The 13,015-nt window shown below is 31.9% G+C and overlaps 1 protein-coding gene across 1 annotated transcript; it reads left to right on the top strand.

The window, feature by feature from the left end:
• Window positions 1–6,839: 6,839 nt before the first annotated feature.
• On the top strand, window positions 6,840–7,861 carry LOC149572298 (major strawberry allergen Fra a 1-3-like). The gene is made up of 2 exons (XM_089813509.1): window positions 6,840–7,104; window positions 7,370–7,861. The coding sequence occupies exons 1-2, from the start codon at window positions 6,921–6,923 to the stop codon at window positions 7,669–7,671; spliced, it is 486 nt and encodes a 161-aa protein (XP_089669635.1). The 5' UTR covers window positions 6,840–6,920; the 3' UTR covers window positions 7,672–7,861.
• The last annotated feature ends 5,154 nt before the right edge of the window (window positions 7,862–13,015 follow it).

Raw genomic sequence — 13,015 nt, 5'->3', positions numbered from 1 at the left:
GAGAAAGTAAAAGAGCAGTGGAGTAAAGGCTTTGTAGAAATTTTGGAAAATCATGATAATTTTTTTGGGAAGCATAAGATAGCCCTTGTAGACCCCAGTCCATAAGTGACAAAAAAGGGGGGGGGGGGGGGAATAAGAGGAAAATAAGTATAGCATAATTAAGGGGGAAAGGTAATAAAGGGAGAATATACTCAAATATGTCATAGGTTCATAAGATGGAATAGTTTCAGCAAATCAACATTGCAAATCCAAATTATAGTTTCAGGGGGAGAATTATTGTATCAAATGATTGTTCATGAAAAATTGTTTTTGCTACTAATGTGAAAAGGGGAGATTGTTGATCTCTATGCCTAAGTTTCCTATTAGTGTCCATACAATTAATCATTTACTAGGCAAGGTTGAATGATCATCATTGCAACTAAGTCATCTAGTAAAGGCTGAGTACTTAAGGACTTGTTCATTTTACATTACATGTTGAGAAAGTAAGAGATTGTCAAGCACCCCAGTTGAGACCAAGCTCATGTAAAAGACAAGATTATACAGTTCAAATGAGTAAACTACATGACACATTTTACTGAGTGAACAAAATATATCAAGTGTGTAGAATTTGAGTGCCAGCATGAATGTTAGTTATGACTGAGTTTCAGAACATTTAGATGTTGAGCAAACCACTTTAGGCATCTTAGTTTTTAATCACATAGACACCTATGTAAACCATTTTTGGTCAACTTCTATATACATTTAATTATTATAGAGATAGTTAAGAAGGATTTTACATGTCTTTACAAAAGGTAATGATCTTGAGGAAAGTAGATCAACCAATCATAAAATCAGAAGGGAATGAAAAAAAGGAATGAATTGTGAAACCATTGATTATGATCCAAAAGTTTAGAAGATTGTCTATATAAGAGGGTTTTAACCATAGGATCAATGCACGTGAAGAGAACAAGCTAAAAGAAGCATATGCGTGAATGAATGGATGGATGTGCAAGTGAAGGAGCGAACAAGGATAGAATAGAGAAAGAAATGTTAAGTTGTAAGAGAGATCAGATAGAAAAATCCAAGAGTGAAGTATAGAATGAAGATATTAGATGAAGAGTGTAGATTGAGACTTTGAGCAAAGGAGATCCAAGATCAGCTTTCATAGAAAATGAAGGGTTAGGTATTGAATCAATTTTTATAAATTGAATCAAGAAAAATCATTTAACCAAGTTACCCAAAAAGATCTACATAAATATCCTAACAGAGTCCTTAATTGATTGTAACTATACAATCCTTTAACAGGGTAAGACCTAACAATCTAAATTTTTTTAATAGGGCAGACCCCTCACAGGGTAGATCATTCATTATGATCAAACATTATAACCCTAAGAGGTTAACTTTATTGTTGCAATAGTGAAGATTTGTGGGTTTCATCCCCACCCCAATTTTACCTTCACATCAAAGTCTTTTTAGGTTACCAAATCATTTGTGTTATGTGTTAAATCTTTTCATGGATGTGATGTTTTAATTTACATTTTAGCATTGCATTTTTTATATGACATGAGTTATGTGTGAAATCAATAATCTATTTTTGAAAGGAAAAGTCTAAGATCCTGATTCACCCACCCCTCTTAGTATCTTATTTCCCAAAAAATCCATCAAAAAATACTTACTTGGTTTCCCTAGAATTCTTCCAACCAACTTGTGAGTATGTCTCTCTTATTTATTGGCTCATTCCAATAAGCATATAAACCATGTTCTTGACAATCTATCCATCAATTTTCATGTTGAAGATTACTAATGATCAAAATTTGGTTTAAGCTATCTAGTTGTGGATTGTTGTTGGATATCATTAGGCTATGGGGGTTGCCATGGTTAGGGTTATTGGTCCACATTTATGGTTTCTAAGGATTTGATAAATTCCTTTGTGAAAAGGAGATCTATGGTTTGCATTTTATGGGGAGGGATATATGCTCTAGCTAGAATGTTATTATGATGGCCAACCTAGATCAGGGTTAGGATTAGGTCCTCAATGGGTTTCAATGTTCTAGGCTAGGGCTTCCAAGGGTTTTCTTTGATTTGGTTCTTTATTGATAGAGACTGAGTTAAGCTTGGATTTGAAATTTTTGGATTATGAGGATCTAGTCAATGCTTTACAATAGGGAAATTATTAGGTTTGAATAAGAATATGGGCTTACTATTTTTTCTAGGGTTTTAGAATTACCTTTTCCCAAATTTGATAGGGAGTTTATCTAACCTTTTTCTTTTGTATTTTGTTGCTTTGAATCATAAGGAAACTACTCCTTCAATCACAATGCATATTTGGTCTTAGAGAAGATCTCTATTTGTTTCTTTAGCTTGGTGCCTATTGAGGTGGAATTTCTCTACATTGTGTCTACTATGTTTAGCTAGTAATTTCTAGGATTTTTCTTCTGCTTGGTTATTTTATCTTTCTTCTTTCTTTGAACTATTACCCATCCTTCTTTATTCAATTGGATAGTTTTTTTCCCTAGAATGATAGATCCTCTTTTTTCATTTTTCTTAGCTCTTTGTTTTTGCTCTATTGTTTGTTTGGACCACTTCTTCCTTGAGCTACTTTGTTTGATTCTTATGGAGTTGTGATAGTATTTCAAAGCTATTGTTATTATGAAAATTGATATCTAGTCTAATTTTTTGCCTGAATGTATGATGTTGTTTATCCCACCCATTTGTTTTCTGGGTACTTCCCAAGTTTCTTAGAGGGGAGGAGATAGTTACAATGCTAGGGTTTAAGGGTTTCTTGCACTTATTCATGTGTTCATACTATGGACTTACTAGATTCAGGTTGATATAGTTTAAATTTTCTTCATTTGCATTCGTAACATTTGTTTTTGTTGATTTCGTTGATTTTGACATTATGCAACCCATAGATTTTTTTTGTTTTTGTAAAATACAAAATTCTCCAATATTAAGTGTGGTTATTTATAAATCCAAAATATTATTTGGCTACTTAATAATTGAATATCTATAATAGTATGTTTTAGAATTAAAAAATGATGTGTATTCTTCTTTTTTGATGATGTTCCTTTTCTTTTAATAAAATATTAAAGTTACATACATTAGAACCCCATACATCAACATAGAACTAACGTGTTAGGCAAGGACCATCCATCAACATTATCATCTTTTTCTTTTTCCTTTTCCTTCTCATAAGGGAGGGGAAATTGCTAGAGCCAAGCACAAAAAATACCATTTGGAAGAAATGGCCTTAGGCCACACATAATAGGGGCAACTGGAGTAGAAAGAGCAGCAACTAGGGACCTTCCAAAGCCACATGATGGTAGAGAAGCCAAGTGATGATGCCTGCCATCAAACCCACATTTAATTTCTTTTCACTCTTTGGAAAGATAGGAATGTGTGTTTCTGTGTATACTAAAGCATGCATATGAGGCATGATATACAACATAAAATGTGTGTGCCACTGGAAATTTGATTGCAGCTAAATATACACCACACAAATCCTTTATATATGTTTTGTCCAATGTGGTAACTGAAGCAAAGACATCTATGTATGAGGTGAGAAGCAAACTAGACTATTCTATGGCATTGCAAATTGATGTGGACAAGTCCAGTGCAGGAGCTTTGTGGTCGAGCTCGAGGTGGACAGGTTTCTTGAGGGACCTTCCCTGCAAGAAACTCCCTTACACGAGTACTATACTAGTTGCGTGAAAGGGCTACCCATAGATAGGTATCCACACAAATAACACATGCAAGTAGGTCACCGAGCGAAGGTCCTCCATTAAACCGGTTGTCAGGGTGATGATGGTCAAACTGAGCCAAGCCTAGGTAATAGCCTTATTAGCTAGATTAAAAAGGGAATCCATAAATATTCACATAAGATAAGAATTTATTCATTCTATTGATTTCAAAAAATGAACACTATTTTAGGATTGACATATGATTGAGGTTTTGTTGTCTAATAAACATTTATAACACTTATATGTAAGGGAAAACATATTTTATAAAGCACTTTCTATGTTTCAAACTAAATGAATCAAAACTTAATTTTATTTTTCTTGAGATCTCTAGAAACACATAGATCATGGAGAATAAATGTTGAAACTTTCAACAAAATTCGTTGTATTTTTCTTTTCTTTTAATTGTGATTAACATTACATTTTGTTTGGAGGATAACTGCATCCATTTTATGATATAATTTATAAAAAAAAAAATTAATCATACTCTCGTCTCAAAATTAAATTCAATAAAATGATCAATCACACAAGCTAAGATTTAATTTTCCTTGGAGATTTTAATCTAGAAATTAAGACTATGAGAGTACTGAAATAAAATTTATTTTTTTAAAAATGTCTTTCTCTCTTTTCTTATTTAAAAATTATTATTTTCTCTTACAAATTTAGAGCATGCAATAGAACTTGAAAACACACAAGTTTCAAATTAATCATTTGATGTGTCAACACATTAATTTTTTATCATGATGTTTAGTTTACAAAATAATTGGTGCACTTAATAAGCTAATTGGATAAATTTAAAATTAATTAAAAAAATATTTATATTAGTCAACTAAATTATATACAAGATAAATTAATTTAGATTCCCTTAATGATATTTATAATTCATAATTTAGAAATAAATGCTAGTTTTAAGAATGTAATTGAAATGATAATAGCTAATATCCCAACATCAATATTATCTAATCGAAACAATTAATAACAATCTAGAAAAAAAACAAAAAATGAACTGTAAAACCTTGGGATTCAGGATCCCTGTAAAACCTATTTTCCTGATAGAAAACAATCTAGAAAAAGAATGCAAAAGCCTACAATGCAAGGGTAACTTGCGAGCCTCTCATGTGGGAGGTATTGGGTTCGAATCTACCTTCAGTTAACATATAATAATAATTAATTCCGACAAATAATAATTAATCTAGGCTTCAGCCATTTACCGATCAAAAAATAAAAAACAATCTACAAAAAGAGAAATACTGAAGTTTGTATTAATCTAGAGAAAATATTTGGTAGTCAATTATACTAATACATCCTTATAAACAATTGCATCTATCTAGATTTCAAGAAATTAAACATTATTGAACCTATAAGAAGTTCTAGAAGATAGAATAAAAAAGATATGAAATATAACAATGCTTAAGAAATCTACAAAGTGATGATGACATCAAATAAAATCAGCATAGGTAGTTTGGGGAGCCTAAACTAATTTCGTTTTGTGTTAAATTTGTCAAATGTTATGAATCCCCTACAAAGAGATCTCACTCTCATGATAATTTTTTGCATAAAACTAATGCTAAGTAATCCAACAACTACCTATTTTTTAAAGATGTGCATGAATTTATGTTGAAATATATAATATAATTAATATATGTTGTAGAAATAGGCAAGAGCCTACAATACAATGGTAAAATTGTGAGCCTCTTATATGAGAGATCTTGGGTTCAAATCTACTAGATTTAAATAAATAAATAGATTAAAAAATAATAATATGTTATAGAAATAAAATTTTTGTAGTGATGGAGGTCATTCTTTGTATCACCTCCCCAACATTGACAACTTATATACTAGTGGACTATGAGAAAAATAAATAGACAAACAAAAAAATGCACTTAAAAAAATAATAAAATGGGGCAAAAGAGAAACAAAGAGTAATGGTGTAGGTATGTGTGCCACGAAAAGGTTGAAGCTGAAGCTTCTTATAGATTTATTTATAATGATGTCCTCAAATAATAATATGTTGTGGAAATAAAATTTTTGTAGTGATGGAGGTCATTCTTTATATCACCTCCCCAACATTGACAACTTACATACTAGTTGACTATGAGAAAGATAAATAGACAAACAAAAAAAATGCACTTGAAAAAATAATAAAATGGGGCAAAAGAGAAACAAAGAGTAATGGTGTAGGTATGTGTGCCATGAAAAGGTTGAAGGTGAATCTTATTATAGATTTATTTATAATGATGTCCTCAAATAATAAAATGTTGTAGAATTAAATTTTTTGTAGTGATAGAGGTCATTCTTTGTATTACCTCCCCAACATTGACAACTTATATACTACTTGACTATGATAAAAGATAGATAGACAAACCAAAAAATGCAATTGAATAAATAATAAAATGGACCTTTGGACCTTTGCAAACTGTTGCGTCATGTCTTTTCAATGTAATTATCTTGTAGTGATATCTCTCTTTCAGCTACCTCGTGTAGCTTTTATTCTTTGTAAATTCGCTTTGTTTCAATAAATAAATTTTTGAAAAAAATAGGACAAAAGAGAAACAAAGAATAATGGTGTAGGTATGTGTGATATGAAAAGGTGGAAAGTGAAACTTATTATAGATTTATTTATCATGATGTTCTCCTATCCTATGTCATAGGTAAAGGAAAATCATTGTGACTATTGAAGTACACAAATTTAATCCTGCAATATATTAAGAATAAAAAATAACATTTTATTTCATAAATATACCACAAGCTTTAGTTTACGAGACTTCTAAGATTCAAAACGTTTTACAGCAATGTAATTAGAATATAATAGAAAAATCAATACCGGATAGTTCGGCTAGATAACGGGTACGAACATTGTTTAAAAAAAGACGGTACTACCTTCAATGCACTTGGACGACCCCACAAAAGTTCTTCAATACCTATAGATAATGTCATCCTCTAGAAGGCTTGTTTTCAAGACCTAATAATGTCACGAAACTACCCACAACGTGCTTTGTCAACAAACTTTAAATGAAATGATAGGAGGTGGAGGCCATATTTGGGTGGGTGGGACACTAAGTCTTAGAATTTCTCATCACCATCTTTAAATTGAGTCGGACATGAGAACAAACAAGAAGTTCTATAAATACCTTTCAGTTTCTTAGCACAAACCCACAAGAAGAAGTAGGAAAAGAATAGAGAAGTAACAAAAGAAGAGTTAAAATGGTTGTGGGAAGTATCAGCCATGAATTTGAGTCTCCGTTGGAGGCGAAGAGACTGTGGAATGCCTTTGTGAAGGACGGCCATAATCTTCTGCCAAAGCAAGTACCTGAGCTTTTTGCAAGCGTCACCTTCTTGGAAGGCGATGGAGGTGTAGGAAGTATCAAACAAATCAATTTCACTCCTGGTAATCTCATTCTTATACTTTGTTGTCCATTTATACAGTCAAAACTATCAAAGTCATCCGATTTCTATATTTGATATGATTGTGTAAATAACTTTTATCATCAACATTTTTTCATTAGACTACATGATTTGTCATCAGAGTGAAAGAAAATACAGACTTCATTTCATATTGATTTTTATTAGATGATGTAGAAAATATCATGGAGTGTTGATATGATATGTTTATGGATTATCTTGTTAGTAATGAGTTGGGTTTTGTGATTCAGCAAACAAAGATTTCAGCTACGTGAAGGAGAAAGTGGAGGAAGTGGAGGAGGAGAAGTTAGTGTACCGATACAGCCATGTGGAAGGAGGGCTGCTGGGAAAGAAAGTGTCGTCTTGCTCATATGAATTCAAGTACACTCCAAAAGCAGGAGGAGGATGTGTTTGCAGCTGTGTAGTCCATTTTGATACCCTTCCTGGAGTTCCTCAGGATGAAGAGAAAATGAAGGAGATCAAAGAAATGAGTACTGCCATCTTCAAGAAGATCGAGGCATATCTTATCGCCAATCCCACTTTGTACTGCTGAACGTATCATACGAGATAGTATGAATAATAACTATACTACCGTCTGTGGTTCCCATGTTAGAGTTCTATTTAGTCCTTGAATAAGATGTCAAACTACTAATCTCCTGCATCCATGTTAGGAGAGAGTTTGACGTTTCAGTATGCTTGTCATTCGTAGAAACTTTATCATATAGCAAATATGTCTTGTTTTACTACAGTTTTAGATAGGTTTTCTTTTATAAAAGAAATTTCTAATTTCATTTATTTTTTACAATACAAAATATAAATATTAGTAGTTGTAATAAAAGGAGGTGCAATGGTTAGGCTTATAGTTGTGCTCCTAATTAAAATAATAGAAAAGGGGTTTCAATAATTGAACACCTTAACTTTTAGTCTATCAAAATCATGTATGACAATTTAAAATCACTCTTTTTTCTAATAACATTTTATTTCCCAAGGCACTTACTTCTATCCCATGACCAAAGCCTACATTATCAATTATGATGGCATATGAATGTAGTTTTTGTTAAGGTGTCCAAAAAAAAGCCTTCTTAAACAAATATTTGTCTAGTAATGCATAAAAGTATTGTGTTACTCATACAATGTTATGACGTCACATGATTTATTGGTTTTAACCTAAGATATATGTTTCATTCAATTATAAGTATGTGTCATTAAAATTCAGTCTTTAAAATTACAAGTATTGAAATCAGTAAATCTTATCACAGCTATTGAAGTATGCCCAACCATTAAATATTCTCTATTATTCTTAACTATGTAGTCAAACACCTATACAAAATAGCACATAAGATATTTTTATAAAACACATAAAAAGTACATTCTTAGTCTTATAGTCACATTGATGCTTCCCCATATTTCTTTGTAAGCTTGCCAATGTGGCATAGAGCCACTCTATTATCCTTATGCTATTACACTTGAAGTTTGTTTTTTATTCTTTTCTCTTAATGGATTTATCTGAATGTTTGAGATAGTGTGTTCTATATCCCACTTGTAGTGATAATATTGCTATGACATAAAAGAGTACCTCTAAAAGAAAGAAAAAAAAACCTCATTTATATTATGATAATGAACTCATGGATAGCATTAGATTTCCCCATTCTTTCCCACCATCATAAGCTTTATAAAATCTTCACATTTTATTACACATCTTGAGGAGAGTTCTATATGAAATGACAAGAGAAAGTTGGTTTCCAAATTATCGACAATATAAAACTAAACCAACTTTATACACCCATTTTTATGATATTATGTATTTATAGAAGCATTTCATCCAACAAAACTACAAAGTTATTTTTTGTGCATTGATTCAATTTATTAGAACTCGATGTATTAGTAATACTTACTATGTCATTGTGTACCTATAGATTATTTTTTATGTATTAGATAGCAGCCAAAAAATGGGGGTTGACTGCATAATACAAAAGGTTTTAGACCAGCTGATAGTTTCCCCCTACTATCTAACCAATCCCTTTTCTGGACATCAAAAACATCTTTATGGTTAACATCATAACAAGGTACTTCAAAATATCAGTATCAACCATACTACCCCTAGGATACATACTTTGCCAAAAAATAACCCAACATAAATTAAAAGCACTACTATTAAAATGATTTATGTCCACATTAACCAATAGTGCCACATAAGGCATAGAGTTCACAGTTAACCACAACATAATCAAAAGGAAAATAAATACAAGAACAAGGGCTAATTCCCCTCCTTCTCCTCTAGGTCTTCCTCATCCTTATCATCAGGATCCTCCATGGCCAATTTCTCCACATCCTCCTTGATAGGTTTCTCCAACAGAGTCTTGAGCCAATCATTAGCCAGGAAATTGTAGGAGGAGTGGGTGGTCTCACTCTCTTTTCCCACATCCCTCTCCTCTTTGTTGACCTACAGAAAGTAAAAATTGGTGGCTACCAAATGAATAACTTTTATATAGAACTCAACAAGGGTTTCAACCTTTCGACACAAGACTTTCTAATTGTCAACTAGGTCATGAATTGATTTCTCTCGTTTGTCTAGACCAGTTTTACATTTGTCCTACCCATGGCTATGGCATCCCTTCTTCCCCCCACCTTTAGTAGCATCCGTCATAGGGGAGGTGATATCTTCCCCCAAGCTTTTATCTGGGGACAGGTTGGCTTCTAAGGTGTCCAAAATGTGGGAAGGGTTGGGAACATCCTTACTCCTAGAGGCAGGGTGTGTAACCTTTCTCTTCCTCATGGTGGATATCTTTTCATTCTCCGTGGACTCAAAACTCACCTCCTATTTGTGGGGTGTCTTAAATTTTTCCATTTTAAGCCTTTTTTTGGACCTCCTTGCTTATCATCTGTTTGAGGGGTTTCTATAGTTAAGTTTTCTTTTATAAAATAAGTTTCTAATTTCATTTATTTTTTAAATAAAAAATATAAATATTAGTTGTATAAAAGGAGGTACAATGATTAGGCTTATAGTTAGGCTCGTATTTAAAATAGAAGAGAAGGGGTCTCAATAGTTGAGCACCTTAATGTTTCACCTATATCAAAATCATGTATGACAATTTGAAATCACTGTTTATTTTACAACATTTTAATCCCAAGGCACCTACTTCTATTTAGTGTCCCAAGTCTACATTATCAATTATGATATCATATCAAAGTAGTTTTTGTTAAGGTGTCTAGAAAAGCCTTCTTAAATAAACAAGTGGCTAGTAATGCATGAAAGTATTGTGTTACTCATACAATGGTATAACATCACATGATTTATTAGTTTTAATCTTAAGATATATGTTTCATTCAATTATAAGTATATTTCATCAAAATTAATTCTTTAAAATTACAAGTATTGAAATGAGAAAATCTTATCACAACTATTGAAATATGTCCAACCATTATAAATTCTCTATTATTCATAACTATGCGCTTAGACAACTATATAAAATAGCATATTTGATATTTTTATTAAACATATAAAAAGTACTTTCTCCATCTTATAGTCACATTGATGCTTCTCAACATTTCTTAGTACTTTCTATTGTATTCTTTTATCTTAATGGATTTATCTCAATATTTGAAATAGTGTGTTCTAGCTCCCACTTGTAGCACTTGATGATAATGGTATGACCTAAGAGAGTATTTGTAAAAGAAAATAAAATGACCTCATTACCATTAGGATAATTAACTCATGGATAACATTACATTTCCCCATTCTTTTCCACCATCATAAGATTTTCATAATCTCCATATTTTATTACAAATCTTAAGGAGATTTATGTATGAAATGACTAGAGAAAGGTAGTTTCCAAATTATAGACAATATAATTTATTAAACCAACTCTATAGGCCCATTTTAATGATATTATGTATTTAAGAAAACATTTCATCCAAAAAAAAATAGAAAGCTATTTGTTGTGTAGGGATTCAATTTATTAGAGTTTGATGTACTAGTAATACTTATTATGTCATTATTTACTTATAGATTATTTGTGATGTATTACGTAGAAGCTAGAAAGGGGGGGCTGACCCCAAAGTACAATAGGTTGGAGGTCACCTGGTAGTCATTCATCAGAAGGTCATCCTATACCATTTTTAAACATTAAAAATAACCTATCTTCACAATAACAATCAATATCCTTACTATTAACCATATTCACAAAAAAGTCACTACAACATTTGGGGTCAAATTGCGATGACAATTTGCGACGACAGTGTGATTTGTGGTGATTTTTATATTTATTTGCAATTGTCCCCAATGTCATCGCAATACCAATGTTGGCATCATAATTGTGATGTAGGCATGATTATAAACAAAGAAAAATAAGAAAAACATGAGATAGCTCATTCCCCATTTTTTTTGATTGTGCATAATTGTGTGCGAAAGAAGCGGAGAGCTTCGAATAAGGGTGGAGAGCTCTAAACATTATCATACCCTTGTGATCATTCTATTTCATTATTGTGATCTCTATATTTCATTTTCTTGCCCTTGCTCTGTGATTTCATTGCTGTGATCTCTACATTTTGCTGATGTGCCCTTTCTCTATGATTTCATTGCTATGATATCTGCATTTTATTGTCATGCCCTTGCTCTATGGTTTCATTATCATGTCATGCCCTTTCTCTATGACTTTATTCAAGGGGGGAAATGGTACTTGTGTAAATTATGTTTTTTCTTTTTCTTCTAAACATGTATGTCTTTATATTTCCTTCTAAACATGTATTTCTTTATATATACAAAGAGATTTTTTTAAAGGTTCTTATTAAATATTACCTCATAACATAAAAATTGATCTTGTTGCACACATATTCCTAAATCCAAATAATAAAACAATAAAACTTACTCAACCTGTGCTAAGTGACTTACCTCAAGATCATGCACAAAAATAATGCAAACCAAGAAAAATGGACAAAGCGCAATAAATTTTACAAAAACCTACAATAGTAGATATTTTTACAAAGAAAGAAGCCATAACGCAATTAAATTGCTCTAGTTGTTGTTTAGTTGAATTGATTACAAATTGTTGCAGAACTGTCATCATATTAGGTACAATAAAATAAACAATAAGTTGATTGCATATGCACATGCATCACTTGCATGTCAAGCATGAACTGCATTCCTCAATTTATAGCGAATGGTTGGATATAAAGGCTCCATTTGTTGACCCAAAAAATTGAAGCCAAGGATGTAACCATGCAGTATTGGTACAACCTCCCTACAGGGATGCCAAGTATCTATTGCTTCTATTAATTTTGGCATCACTATATTGTCTAGAATGTTATGAAGTACTCAAACCTGTAGTAACTTCTCCCATGTCTCTAGAAAATCTGGCATAGGTTTAAGGTCCCTTGGCCCTGAGGAATTTATAGGATCTACTCTCACTATTGGAAGAATAACTTCAGTGAAGAATTGAGTGTAAGGTGTTGAAGAAGCAATTTATGCTTTTGTGTAAATGCCATAATCATGAGGCTTATTCCCTTGTAGAAGCCTCTTCCACAATGACATTACCTTTAAACCACACAAAGGATGTTGAAGTAGTTCCCAACCTTGTTATAGGTAATGGTAAAGCAAATGTAGATGCAATACATGAAAAATTCTACAAAGAGATCTTTTTAAGGTTCTTATTACATATTAGCTAAATAGAAAAATTGATTTGGTTGCATACATATTCCAGAATTCAAATAATAAAATAGTAAAACTCACTCAACCCGTGCTAAGTGATTTATCTCAAGATCCTACACAAAAATAATATAGATTGGGAAAAATGGGCAGAGTTCACAAGAAATTTCACAAAAACATATCATGGTAGATATTTAGAAACAAGCCACAACCAAGTTAAATTGGTCTATTTGTTGATTAGTTGGGCTGATTA

This window comes from Cupressus sempervirens, chromosome 2, assembly GCF_028749045.1.
Source record: "Cupressus sempervirens isolate cs-2001-9-10 chromosome 2, ASM2874904v1, whole genome shotgun sequence".
NCBI classification, from domain to species: domain Eukaryota; kingdom Viridiplantae; phylum Streptophyta; class Pinopsida; order Cupressales; family Cupressaceae; genus Cupressus; species Cupressus sempervirens.
This window is presented reverse-complemented; position numbering and strand designations above follow the sequence as displayed.

Excerpts from the sequence above, each read along its gene's own strand:
- LOC149572298 (XM_089813509.1), top strand. The coding sequence starts at position 6,921 with ATGGTTGTGGGAAGTATCAGCCATGAATTTGAGTCTCCGTTGGAGGCG. Across the intron at positions 7,105-7,369 it reads ACAAATCAATTTCACTCCTG|CAAACAAAGATTTCAGCTAC; the intron begins GTAATCTCATTC and ends TTTGTGATTCAG.